The sequence below is a fragment of the Cygnus olor genome, chromosome 2 (genome assembly GCF_009769625.2).
Source record: "Cygnus olor isolate bCygOlo1 chromosome 2, bCygOlo1.pri.v2, whole genome shotgun sequence".
NCBI lineage: Eukaryota > Metazoa > Chordata > Aves > Anseriformes > Anatidae > Cygnus > Cygnus olor.
In genome coordinates this window covers 137,007,281-137,018,894 of record NC_049170.1, presented here as the reverse complement: position 1 = coordinate 137,018,894, position 11,614 = coordinate 137,007,281, and the positions used below count along the sequence as shown (strand labels likewise).

Genomic DNA, 11,614 nt, shown 5'->3' with positions numbered 1-11,614 from the left:
AGCTACAGCTTGGAGCAAGCCTGGGAGCTGGCTGGGAAAGCGCCAGCCCAGGAAGCCCGCTCAGCATCGCGTGGGGCTGCCCCAGCGTGGTCTTGTTCCCCGGTGGAGATGTCTCGGTGACTTGGGACCCAAGCCCCTCGTTGGCTTTGAATGCCCCCCCTCACCGTCCTCATGGAAGAAATGGGGAAGAGGACAGCAGGGGAAGATGAGGAGAGGAGAGCAGGGGAGCTCAGCACAGGGCAGAGCGATGTGGGGAAGCAGAGGAGGATGGCTTGTGGCTGCGTGCAGGAAGAGTGCTATGGTTCAGGCAGGATAACAAGGAGAAGCTGGGAAGAAGCAAGGAGGGAGCAGGAGAGACGGGATTGTGCAAATTTGTCCTCTTTGTCCAGGGCTGTGAACCATAGAGGTGGATGGATATAATCATTTGGATAGACGAGTCTTACGACAGGGGACGCAATTTTCTGAAAAGCCACATATAAATAAATGGGTGAACCCTTCCGACAGTGCAGGAGGGACCTGGGTGGGCCCCTGCTGGGAGCAGTCTGCCCCGGCTGCCCCGCTGATCCTGCAAGTGGTGCTGGTCCAGTGCTGCCATTCCTGGGCCCCAGCCTGGCACCCAGCTCCTCTCGGGGTGGTTCCTCTCAGGCAGATTTTACGAGAAAGACAGCACAGAATCACAGAATCATTAGGGTTGGAAAAGACCTCCAAGACCACCTGGTCCAACCATCCCCCTGCCACCAATGTCACCCACTGAACCGTGTCCCCAGGCACCACATCCAACCTTTCCTTGAACCCCCCCAGGGACGGTGACTCCACCACCTCCCTGGGCAACCCGTCCCAGTGCCTGACTGCTCTCTCTGAGGAGAAATGTCTCCTCATTTCCAAACTAAACCTCCCCTGGCACAATGTGAGGCCATTCCCTCTAGTCCTATCGCCAGTCATCCGTGAGAAGAGGCCGACCCCAGCTCCCCACACCTCCTTTCAGGTAGCTGGGACTGTCACTTGCGACGTGACCCGGGGCTGGCTCAGAGCCCCCCCCCCACCGGCCCCGCAGGTGCCCCGCACCCCCGGGTCTCCCCATCAGCCCTCCCCTCCCCTCTCCCCGCGTCTCCCCTTCCCCTCCCCGACCCCACCGAGCACCCTTCGCCCCCCTTCGCCCCCCTTCGCCCTCCTTCGCCCTCCCTTGGCCCCCCGCCGCCGGCCGGCTCGGGCACCCAGCCCGCCCCACGGGGCGGTCCGGGGGCGGCGGGGCGGTCCGGGCGGCGGCGGGGCGGGGCGGGCCGAGCCGGGCCGGGCCCGCCCGGGTGCAGTTCCCCGCTCGGCGCCGCTCCGCCGCGCAGTCCCCGCCGCACGTCGGGCCGCCGGAGCCTCACGTCGGGCCGCCGCCCCGCCGCGATCGCTATGAATGCGAGCCGGGCCCTGCTCTCCGCCGCCTTGCTCGCCGGCCTCCTCTGGGATTTACCGTGCTGCCTCCCGGCCTCCCTCCCCGCCGCCGAGGAGCTCGCCAAGGGCGGCAGGGGCCGCAGGGCGCCGCGGTCCCCCCGGGAGAGCCGGCAGAGGCAGGGGGGACAGCCCGGGGGCCGGGCGCCCCCCAGGGCGGAGCCCCACGAGTACATGCTGTCCCTCTTCAGGACCTACTCCATCGCCGAGAAGCTGGGCATCAACGCCAGCTTTTCCAGTCCTCCAAGTCCGCCAACACCATCACTAGTTTCGTGGATAGGGGACAAGGTAAGCGCCGACCCCCCCCCGCACCCCCCCATCTCTCCGCAGCGTGCTTTATTTTTTGGGTTAGGCTTTTTTTTTTTTTTTTACTCGTCCTTCTTTCCTTTCCTTCTTTTTATTTTCCTTCCCCTCGGTGTCTTTGGGGAACTTGTGCCTTTATTTTAAAGCAAAGTGGCCCGCAGCGGGAATCCCGGAGCTGCGTGCGGGACCCACGCGTGGTCGTCCCCAGATCGGCTCGGGGGCAGGGAAAAAGCAGCCCCCGCCCGATCTGCAGGCGAAGCACGGGTGTAAATGCAACCTTGGAAAAAAAAAAATGAAAGAAAAAAAAAGAAAGAAAGAAAAAGCTCTTCTGGTGTATTTCCTTCTGCCAAAGGAAAGATCTCTCCCTTATCGCTTCAGCTCTAAGGCAAATAGAAAGTTCAAACTGACCGAGGGCAAACACTCGCTGCCTAAAGCCGCCCTGCTTTATCGGGATTTACCTGCGAGAGCACCGGGAAGCGCCGGGGCCGGGCTGCGGCGTTTGGCCGGGGCCGCTCCGAGCCCAGGTAGCGCCGGGCCCCGACGTGCCCCGACGGGGGGGGCGGAGCGGGGCTCAGCTGCGGGCTGCCGCCTGTTTGGGGCCGCATCCCGCTTCCTTTAAAAGTCCTGGATGTGGGGACAGCCCCGGGGGTGGCCGTGGATGAGGAGGACCCGGCCCTCGGCTCCCTCGGGGCAGGGGCTGCGCCCCTCGCGGGGAGCCCGGAGGAGGGAGAGGCACAGGTAGGACGGGGACAGCAGGGTCCCAGGCCTTGACCCCGCTGTCCCCAAGGCAGCAGCGATGCCGCTGGGCTCCCGGGACCCCTCCGCGACCCGCAGCCCCGGGGGGGGCCCTCGCTCTGCTTTCCCCTCGCTCTTTTATAGCTCGGACTCAGGGCAGCGGGCGCAGGTTGCGTGCGGGTCCAGGGGAAAACAGAAATTCCCTTCCCTCAAAATGCCCCCCGGATAGTTATTGATTTATTTAGGTATTCATTAATTCGCATTATGCCGGTTTGCGGGCCGTTAATGACAGACTCAGTAAGAGGTTCTTAACGAAGGTTGCGCGTCTTTTCCTTCCCCCCTGCTTGAAGACCCCGCAGCCCCCCTCCCGGGATCCCCCGGGACTCGCCGGGACCCCTCGATTTTGGGGACAAAACACGGCGCCGCGCAAACCCCACGGCTCCCCGGAGCTGCAGCAGCCGCGCAGCCCCAAAACCAACCCGGATCCCTCTGCGAGCTTTCAGCCTCTCCTCCCCTACACCCCCTGCAGGGGCCAGCTCTGGCCCCCGTCCTTGTCCCCGTGTGTCCCCCCCACCCGTCTCGGGGGCTTGGGTGTCCCTCGGTGTCCCTTGGGTGCCGGGGCCGGGGGCGCCGTCGGCGCTGGGGGGCGCGGGTCGGTGCCCCCGCGGTGCCCAGACGGCTCCTAGGGACAGGGGACAAGGGACAAGGGATGAGGGACAAGGGACAAGGGACAAGGGACAAGGGACAAGGGACAAGGGGCAGGGGACAGGAGGGTTTTGCTTTCTGCCTTCGCCCCATGAAGGTCTTTTGAAAAAGGGGGTGTGGGTGGGGGACTTTCCAGGCACAGGGTTTCGAAAGCTCAGCCTTAAAAGAACGGCCTCGGCCGCTTTTCCCCAGCAGAAAAATCGGGGGAGATAAAGCCCCGTTCGAGATCATCCTATTCTTGCTAAGCCGAAGAAAGACAGTTAATTTAACAAATTTAGCTCATCTTGCTGCATGGGAGATTGTACTCCGGGGGAAGTGATTTGCTAACAGAAGTCCCGGTTTGATTAAGGGAAAGCCTCACTTTTCCCCCATTGATTTTGATTTGATGTGTCACAGGCTGTGACCTTCTGCTGGACCTTCAGAGGGTTGCTTAGCATCAAGCCACTGATTGGAGTATTTCAACTCAGTGATCTAATTGAGTGTTCATGTCATAACATATCAAATATTGTCTAGTCTCCCGTAATGAAGCGGACCAGCCAATGGCACATCACCAAAAAAACTTCAAGAGAAGCTTCCGTTCCTCTGAAGTGGGAGCTGGTTTACTGCCCACCTCCCCGTGGGCTCCTAGCCCGCTTAATTGGCGAGCTGCGGTGGTGCTGCTGATGAGCAGCCTTTGCTCGGGGAAAGCGGGGCGGGGGGCAAAACTTGCTGTCGATTCATTTGCAGACAATATAGCCTCCCAAATGGACCCAATTAGACGGGCTGAGCTTTACCTACGGCCGTGGCTCTACCTTGTCGGCAGGGTTTGGGGGGGGACTGCAGCCGAGTAGGGGGGCGGTTTTGGCCGCACAGCATCGCTCCCCGATGGGGTTTGCACCCCAGGACGGCCCGGCCCGGCCCCAGCCATCGCACCCTGCTCTCGGCTTCTTTCTTTCCTTCCCCCTGGAGCTAATAGGATCCCTTTCAGGCTAGCTCGAGAGCCACACCACTGCCATATATACATACATACATATATATGCATTTTTTTTCCTAGCGATAGAAAGAGTGCAGAAAGTGGGGGGGGGGAAGGATTTGCGATTCCCCCTTCTCCACCCCCTCCCGCCCCCCACTCGCTCCCCCTTGTTACGGTCGCAAGATCAGACAGGACCTAGCTGAATGTAGGAAAATTACTGTTGGCACATGAAGTAACTCATTAAAACGCAGATGGTGCTCTTGCTGGCCTCAGGACCCCCAGCATTGGCGCTCCACGGCAAGGCAGGACAATTAGGAGCTGCAAGGGCTCCACCAGGCAGGAAAAAAAAAAAAGGGGGGGGGGAAAAAAAGAGGAAAGCGGGAGGGAGCTGGAGAAGGCAGCCCCTAAACAAGCAAAGCCACAAGGAGCACGAACGGCGGCATGGCTCGGAACAAACCGAAAACTAAATTGTGCGAGGGATGCGCGATTTTCAGCGGGGTGTCCCTGGAGGAGCGGCACCCACGGGTGGTGGTGGGGGGGAGCTGCCGGGTTTCGTCTCGCCTCCCCCTTTTTGGGGCCGAAAGACTCCCGGAGCAGAGGGATTTTCGCCCGGCAGGGACGGGGAGACGGCAACGTGAGCTCGTCTCCTTTTTTCCTCCCTTTTTCCTCCGCCAGCTCCCTCGGATGGGCTTGGGGTGCGCTGCCCTTAGGGTAGCGAGGGGGGCGAGGAGGAAGGGGAGAGCCCCGGGCAGGGGCTGGAGGTGGTCCGGCTGTTCGTGGGGCAAAAGGAAAGAGCGTAAATCCCTCTCGGAGTTCCTCTGGTGCAACATGTTGATGCAAAACAGCGGGTTTCTGGGCGGACCGAGAGCTGCGCCGCAGTGCAATCCGCGCAGCGCCTTTTGCCCAGGCAGTGTTGTCGTTGGCAGAAGGAAAATGAAATATAAGCGGGGAAGTATTTTAATGGGGAAGGAGGGAATTCGCAACTGTTAATTATTTGGTGACCTTGTATTCGATTTGTTTGAGCCCCTTATAAAAACACTAATGCACACCAGACGGCCGCAGCGAGGCAGCGAGCAGCCGCTTCCAAGCCCAGCCGTGCGCCCGGGCGAGGAGCGAGCGCTAAAGCCGTTACCGGAGCAAATTGGGTGAAAAATGTATTTTTTTTTTTCGATGATTTTTTTTTCCTTTTTTTTTTTTTTTTTTCCTTAGTTTGTGTTCGTTTTCTTTCGGGAATCCTCCGCGGGCAGAGGCGGAGCGGGGCCGCGCAGCGCCCGCGGCACAGGTAGCGCTGCGGGGTCGCTCGGCTAAGGGCGGGGGGGGGCTCGAGCGTGTCAGGATGCTCGTTTCGAACCCCATCCTAGAACCGATTTTTATTTTATTTTATTATCATTATTTTTAATCCAGAAATCCCCCGGCAGGGCTTGCGAGGAGGCCCCCTTTTATTATTATTACGATTATTATGATGATTTTTATTTTTTTTTTATTATTATTGTTTTGAGAACGGTGGGATCGAGCTCTCCGCTTTGGGGCTGCTCAATTTCCAGCGCCCAGGGCTGGGCTGACCCCAACCGGGAACCGGGAGGCGAGAAAACCCGGAGCAGCCCCGGGCCAAGCCCGGGCAGCGGCTGAGCCCCCAGCCCGCAGCCTCGCCGTACTCGTTCTCCTCCTCCCTTCGCAGTCCTGGAGAAAAAAAGCAGCTGGTCGGAGAAATGCTCGTTCCCTTGCGCTGGAGATTTCGCGGCAGGCTGCGATCGGGAATCGTTGTGTGCCTGAAATGTGGTTTCCGAGCGAGAGGGGAAGTTTCAGCCCTTGCTAGTTGTGGGCAGATCTGGATATTGTTTGGATTTTTTTTTTTCTCCCTGCATCCCGGCTCTTCCAGCCCAGAAATAATGCTCCGAAGCGTCCCCTCGCTGCTTTTCTTAGCTCCGAGTCCCGGAGATATTCGGTCCCGTTTCGGCGACGCGAACGAAGCCGGGAGGGGCAGGAAGACGCCGTGATTTCTCGTCGATCGAAATATTTCGGGGGGCGAAACGGTGGCAAACGGGGGGGGTGTTGGTGTCTCTTACGGCAGGCAGAGCCCCCCCGGGGAGGCCCCTCTCCTCCCCAGCGCATCTCCCGCGGCGGGGCGGGCAGACCCGGAGCCCGGAGCCCCCCGGAGCCCCCCGGAGCCCCCTCCGGAGCTCTCGGGGACCGGGACCGGCTGCTGGGAAGCGGCGAAACCGAGCCGGGGACCGGGGCTGCCGCTGCCCATCCCGGGGCAGCCTTCCCGGCACGGATGCTGCGAGCCGGGCATGGAAGGTAGGTTGCAGCCGTGCGCCTCCCCGCCGCGTTTTGGGGCTGGAAACAGCCCCCCCCCCCCCCCCCCCACACACACACACACACGTTGGTTTGCTCGGCTTTGGGTAGATTTAGGAACTCGCCCGAGGAATTCGTCCGTCTTTCCCCTGTAACTCGCCAGCCAGGCGAACGAAACGTTTCGATCTCTACAAGCCGGTGTAACAAAAAAACAAACGATCGGAGCCGAGGACTTGAGAGCCGGGGAAATACCACACATGAAGAGGCAGCCCCTTGTTCGCAGGGCTCCGAAAGCAAATACCTGTCAGCGTTGCGACTCCGCAGACAAGGGGCAGCCCGTCCCCATTACACGGGCTTTAATTTCCAGCGAGCGGCTGCGAGGGGTCTTTTAAAACTGCGAATGTGCTTTTGGTTTGCGAGTTTAAATACGGCTCGAAAGAGAATTCGGGAACGGGGGAAATTCTTCTCGAATGCGGTTTTGGGTATAATTTGCAGTGATGTAAAGTTCAGATCCGAGCCCTGATGAATTGGCCGGCAGCCCGGTACCTGATCTGCCATGAAAAGGGAAACTCGGCGTAGCCTTCCTTAACCCCCGGCTCGCCTCAAAGGCCGGGCTGCCTGCGACAAAGAGGAGCTGGGAAGCCCGAGGTGCTTCCCACGGGAAATTAAAGGAAACGTCGCGGCCACGAAAGGGGTTTCGCCGCGGGGACGACAGAGCCGCCGGCACCGCCAAGCGGGGCGAAGCCGGGGAAGGGGCGGGCAGGGGGCTCGGCACAGCCCCCCCGACCCCTGCCCATGTCCCTGCCCCTGTCCCTGCCCCTGTCCCTGTCCTTGTCCCGAAGCCCTGGGGAGGGCTCTGCTCCGTCCCCCGCCGGTGGCACACGCTTAAATCCGGCGTAGCCTGCTCCTTTCTCTCTCCCCCGCTGCCCGCCCCCAATATTTTATCTTGGCCTGCAAAAATAAACAACGGCGAGTGGAAATAAGGCTAATGCCCCTTACGTAGCTAAAATTCGTCTAAATTAACGCTGCGAGCATAGACACAGCCCCTCGGGGCGTTTGCAGCGATGTGTGCTTTCCCCTGCTCGGCTCTCTCCAAATAATTCAGGAACTGGACTAACAATAGGGACAGCCTCAGCTGGCCCGAGAAAAAGGCAGAGCTTTGAGCAGGGTGGTAGAAACCACGGGGTTCACCCCAAACCCTTCTCTGCTTCGGCGGAAACCCGGAGATGCCGAGCCCCGGGTCGCACAAAGGGATGGGGACAGCCCGGGTGTCCCCTCGCCTTCCTTGTCCTGTGTGCCGGAACAAAGGTCCCCAAAGCAGAGCCACCCCTGCCCTGCTTCTGGAGGCTCCCGAGGTGCCGCTTTCTCTCCCTGATTTTTTTTTCCTTACTTTTTTTTTTTTTCCTCCTCTGTTTTTTTTTTTTTTTTTTTTTTTTTTTCCCACCCTCCCGACCGCACTGGGAGCGAGCCAGTCCCGGGTTAGGATTATGCATTCATCTGGAATTATTAGGTTACGAGGGCGAATAAATAGCGTTTATCTGATCGGATCCGAAGCCGCTTATTTGAAATAACCGGGATCCCTGCCCCTCGCTGACAAAAGAGCCGGGAACCGCCGCAACCAGCGGGACTTTTCCACCGCGGAGCTGCTGCTGCCGGAGCCCGGCTCGCAGCCCCGCTCGCCCGGGGCCACCTTCCTGCTCCCGGTGGCCGTGTCCCCAGCGTGCCGTGCCACACGACGGGCCACCGCCGTGCCCCAGCCCCGCCAGCCTGCGGCCTGGGAGGACGCTGGTGGAGAGCGCGTTTTGCACGGCCACCCCCCCCGGGGCAAAGTCTGGGAGCCGCAGAGCGGAGCTGGCTGCCCCCTTGCCCTCCCAAAAGGGTCTGCAGAGCCTTCACAACCCCTGCAGCAGGGACCCGCGGGGAACTTGTCTCCCCGTTTCCCTGCCTCCTAATCCACACCCCCCGGCGGGCCGCGCCGCGCTGCACCTGTGCCCTCCCCCGAGAAAGGGCTGGGGGAGGAGATTTGGCTCGGGAGGGACGCGGGGCTGGAAGCAGCCCCCTGCTCCCCCCTCCACCCCATGCCGAAAGGGGAATGCCAAAGAGGGCGAGCATCTCCCTCGGGAACCAAACCTGACCCCACCACCCCGGCAGAGATGGAGCCGTGGCCGGTCCTAAAGCCGGGGGGTGAGGGCAGGGGTAAGGGGCTGCTCTGCGTCCCTGGGGGTCGCTGGAGAAGGGGGGGGAGGTGGAAAGCTTCGCCGCAGCCCGGCGATGCCAGGAGCCCCCGCTGCGCCCACCAGGTGCCCCCGGCCGTGTGCGCGCAGGCAGCACTGGGGGGGGCGACAGGCGAGGAGGAGGAGGAGGAGAGGGGTTTGGGGGATTGGGTCGTGCCCTCGGGGTGCACTCCCCCTCTGGCTGACCCCCCTCTGCGCCGCTCCCCAGGGCCGTTTTTACTTATCGTTTTTTTTTTTATTATTTTTGTTTTTTTTTTTTTTTCGGGTCTATAGAGGAGCTGTTGCCATCACCTGGGGCATCCCCATCTTTCGGGGGGTTGTTTCTTACAGCCTCCCCCCGGGATCCCCCCGAGAGGGCTTCCTCTCCCCGGGGCAGCCACTGGGGGCAGGTTGCTTCCCCACCATCCCCACCGGAGCCCCCACACTCCATCTCTTCCCTCTCGGTGGCTGTGGGAACACGCAGCCACGCACCGCGACTCTCCGGTGCGTAAATCCTTGCTGCTGGCCTGCGTGCTGAGCCGCACTCATTTTTACATCGCTGTGGCATGCCTGAAGGTCTTGGTTTCCATAAATCATCCCGTTGTCCCTCCTGCCCCCCCCAGGAGGTTCCCCCAGACCTGTCAAGTAGAGCCGAGGTTGTGAAATACACTGATTAGGAATAGCGATGACCTTTGGTATCAATAAATAACAGGGGCTGTATATTTCTTTAGGCTCCCTTTCGGCCTCTGGAGCAGGCTGAGCTTGGAAAAGCGGCGAGGGGCTGCTGAACAGAGGCTCCAGTGACACTTTTACTATTGAAATATACACAAGCTTTACTAGCTTCTGGGGAAACCCGGGGGCTTTGGGAATTTTTGTATTTGCTGGGTTGTAAACATTTTATTGGAAAGCAGCTCAGGGATATCTGGTTTGCTTTCTGTGCTGCATTTTGTACACCCATGTGTCAAAAAAGAAGTCTATTTTTTTTCTCTTGAAGAAGAACATATAAGTATATGTGCATATGTATATATGTAGATATGTATCCAAGCACACTGTGGATGCTGGCTGGGCTGATTGGCCAAGGCCATGCCTGAGTAGGGGCTGCCATGTGCTGCCTCTGGTGTGGGAATGGGATCTCCTGTCTGGTGTAGTTCCTTCTCTTCTCTTCTCTTCTCTTCTCTTCTCTTCTCTTCTCTTCTCTTCTCTTCTCTTCTCTTCTCTTCTCTTCTCTTCCTCTTCTCTTCCTCTTCTCTTCTCTTCTCTTCCTCTTCTCTTCTCTTCTCTCTCTTCTCTTCTCTTCTCTTCTCTTCTCTTCTCTTCTCTTCTCTTCTCTTCTCTTCTCTTCTCTTCTCTTCTCTTCTTCTCTTCTTTCTCTGCCCTGCCCTGCCCATCCCCAACCCCATCCCCAACCCCATCCCCAACCCCATCCCCAACCCCATCCCCAACCCCATCCCCATCCCCATCCCCATCCCTTCCCCTCCCCTCCTTCTGCCCCTCGACCCCACCTCAGCCCCAGGGGTCCCTCCGGGGTGGTTTTGGGGCGCCCTGCCCTCCCTCCCTCCCCATCCCCGTACCCCCCTCAGCTCGCCCCCTCCCCGAGCACTCCCTTTCAATTCTCTTTTCTCCCCCCGCAGACGACCTCTCTCCCGCTCCCCTGAGGCGCCAGAAGTACCTGTTCGACGTGTCCACCCTCTCGGACAAGGAGGAGCTGGTGGGGCCGAGCTGCGCCTGTTCCGCCGCCCCCCCCGCGGCCGCCCGCCGCCCCCTCCGCCCCCTCCGGCCGCCCCCGTCCTGCAGCTCTTCCCCTGCCTCTCCCCTCTGCCGCTGGGCTCCCGCAGCCTGGAGGCCCGGCCGGGCGGCTGGGAGGTGTTCGACGTGCGCCAGGGCCTGCGGGGGGAGCGGCCCCCGACGGCAGCTCTGCCTGGAGCTCCGCGCCTCGCCCGGCCGCGGCTCCCCTCCGCCCCGCCGCTGGCTGGACCTGCGCGGCCTGGGCTTCGGCAGGGGGACGAGGCCGCCTCAGGAGAGGGCGCTGCTGGTGGTCTTCACCCGCTCCCGGCGGCGGAGCCTCCTCGGGGAGCTGCGGGCAGAGCTGGGGGCTCCTCCACCGCCGCCTCCTCCTCCTCCTCCTCCCGCCGGCCGCCGGCCGCCCCGCCAGCGCCGCACCGCCTCGCCCAGCCGGCACGGCAAGAGGCACGGCAAGAAGGCGAGGCTGCGCTGCAGCAAGAAGCCGCTGCACGTCAACTTCAAGGAGCTGGGCTGGGACGACTGGATCATCGCCCCCCTGGAGTACGAGGCGTACCACTGCGAGGGGGTGTGCGACTTCCCGCTGCGCTCCCACCTGGAGCCCACCAACCACGCCATCATCCAGACCCTGATGAACTCCATGGACCCCGGCTCCACGCCGCCCAGCTGCTGCGTGCCCACCAAATTGACTCCCATCAGCATCCTCTACATCGACGCGGGCAACAACGTGGTGTACAAGCAGTACGAGGACATGGTGGTCGAGTCGTGCGGCTGCAGGTAGCGGGCGGGCGCCCCTCGGCGGGGGGCCGGGGCTGCGCCTGGCGGCGGAGGGCGAGGAAGACGTCGGATGAAGAGCGAGGAAGGGCGAGGAGGGGGGGCGGCGGGGAGCCGGGAGCCGCGGGGGGGACGATGGTCCCCCTCTTCCCTTCCTCCTCCTCCGGTTCCCTTCCTCCTCCTCCTATTCCCTTCCTCTTCCTCCTCCTCCTATTCCCTTCCTCCTCCTCTTCTTCCTCCTCCTCTTCTTCCTCCTCCCCTCCTTATCTTCTTCCTCCTCCTCCTCACCTCCTCCTCCTCCTCTCCTCCTCCTCCTCCTCCTCCAATTCCTCCTCCTCCTCCTCCTCCTCCTCTCCTCCTGCTCCTCCTAGCGCCCCACCGGGTCTCCCTTCCCGTGCCTCCCCCGCCCCACCCCGGGCTTTATCTGGCCATCTCCCCTCCCTCCGAAGGTGAAGGC

General features: G+C 61.2%; 1 protein-coding gene across 1 annotated transcript; it reads left to right on the top strand.

The window, feature by feature from the left end:
* Positions 1-1,368: 1,368 nt before the first annotated feature.
* On the top strand, positions 1,369-11,276 carry GDF6 (growth differentiation factor 6). The gene is given in 5 exon segments (XM_040549436.1): positions 1,369-1,669; positions 1,672-1,728; positions 10,275-10,349; positions 10,352-10,542; positions 10,544-11,276. Coding segments are annotated over 5 exon segments (1,212 nt in total). The 5' UTR covers positions 1,369-1,401; the 3' UTR covers positions 11,165-11,276.
* Positions 11,277-11,614: the final 338 nt, after the last annotated feature.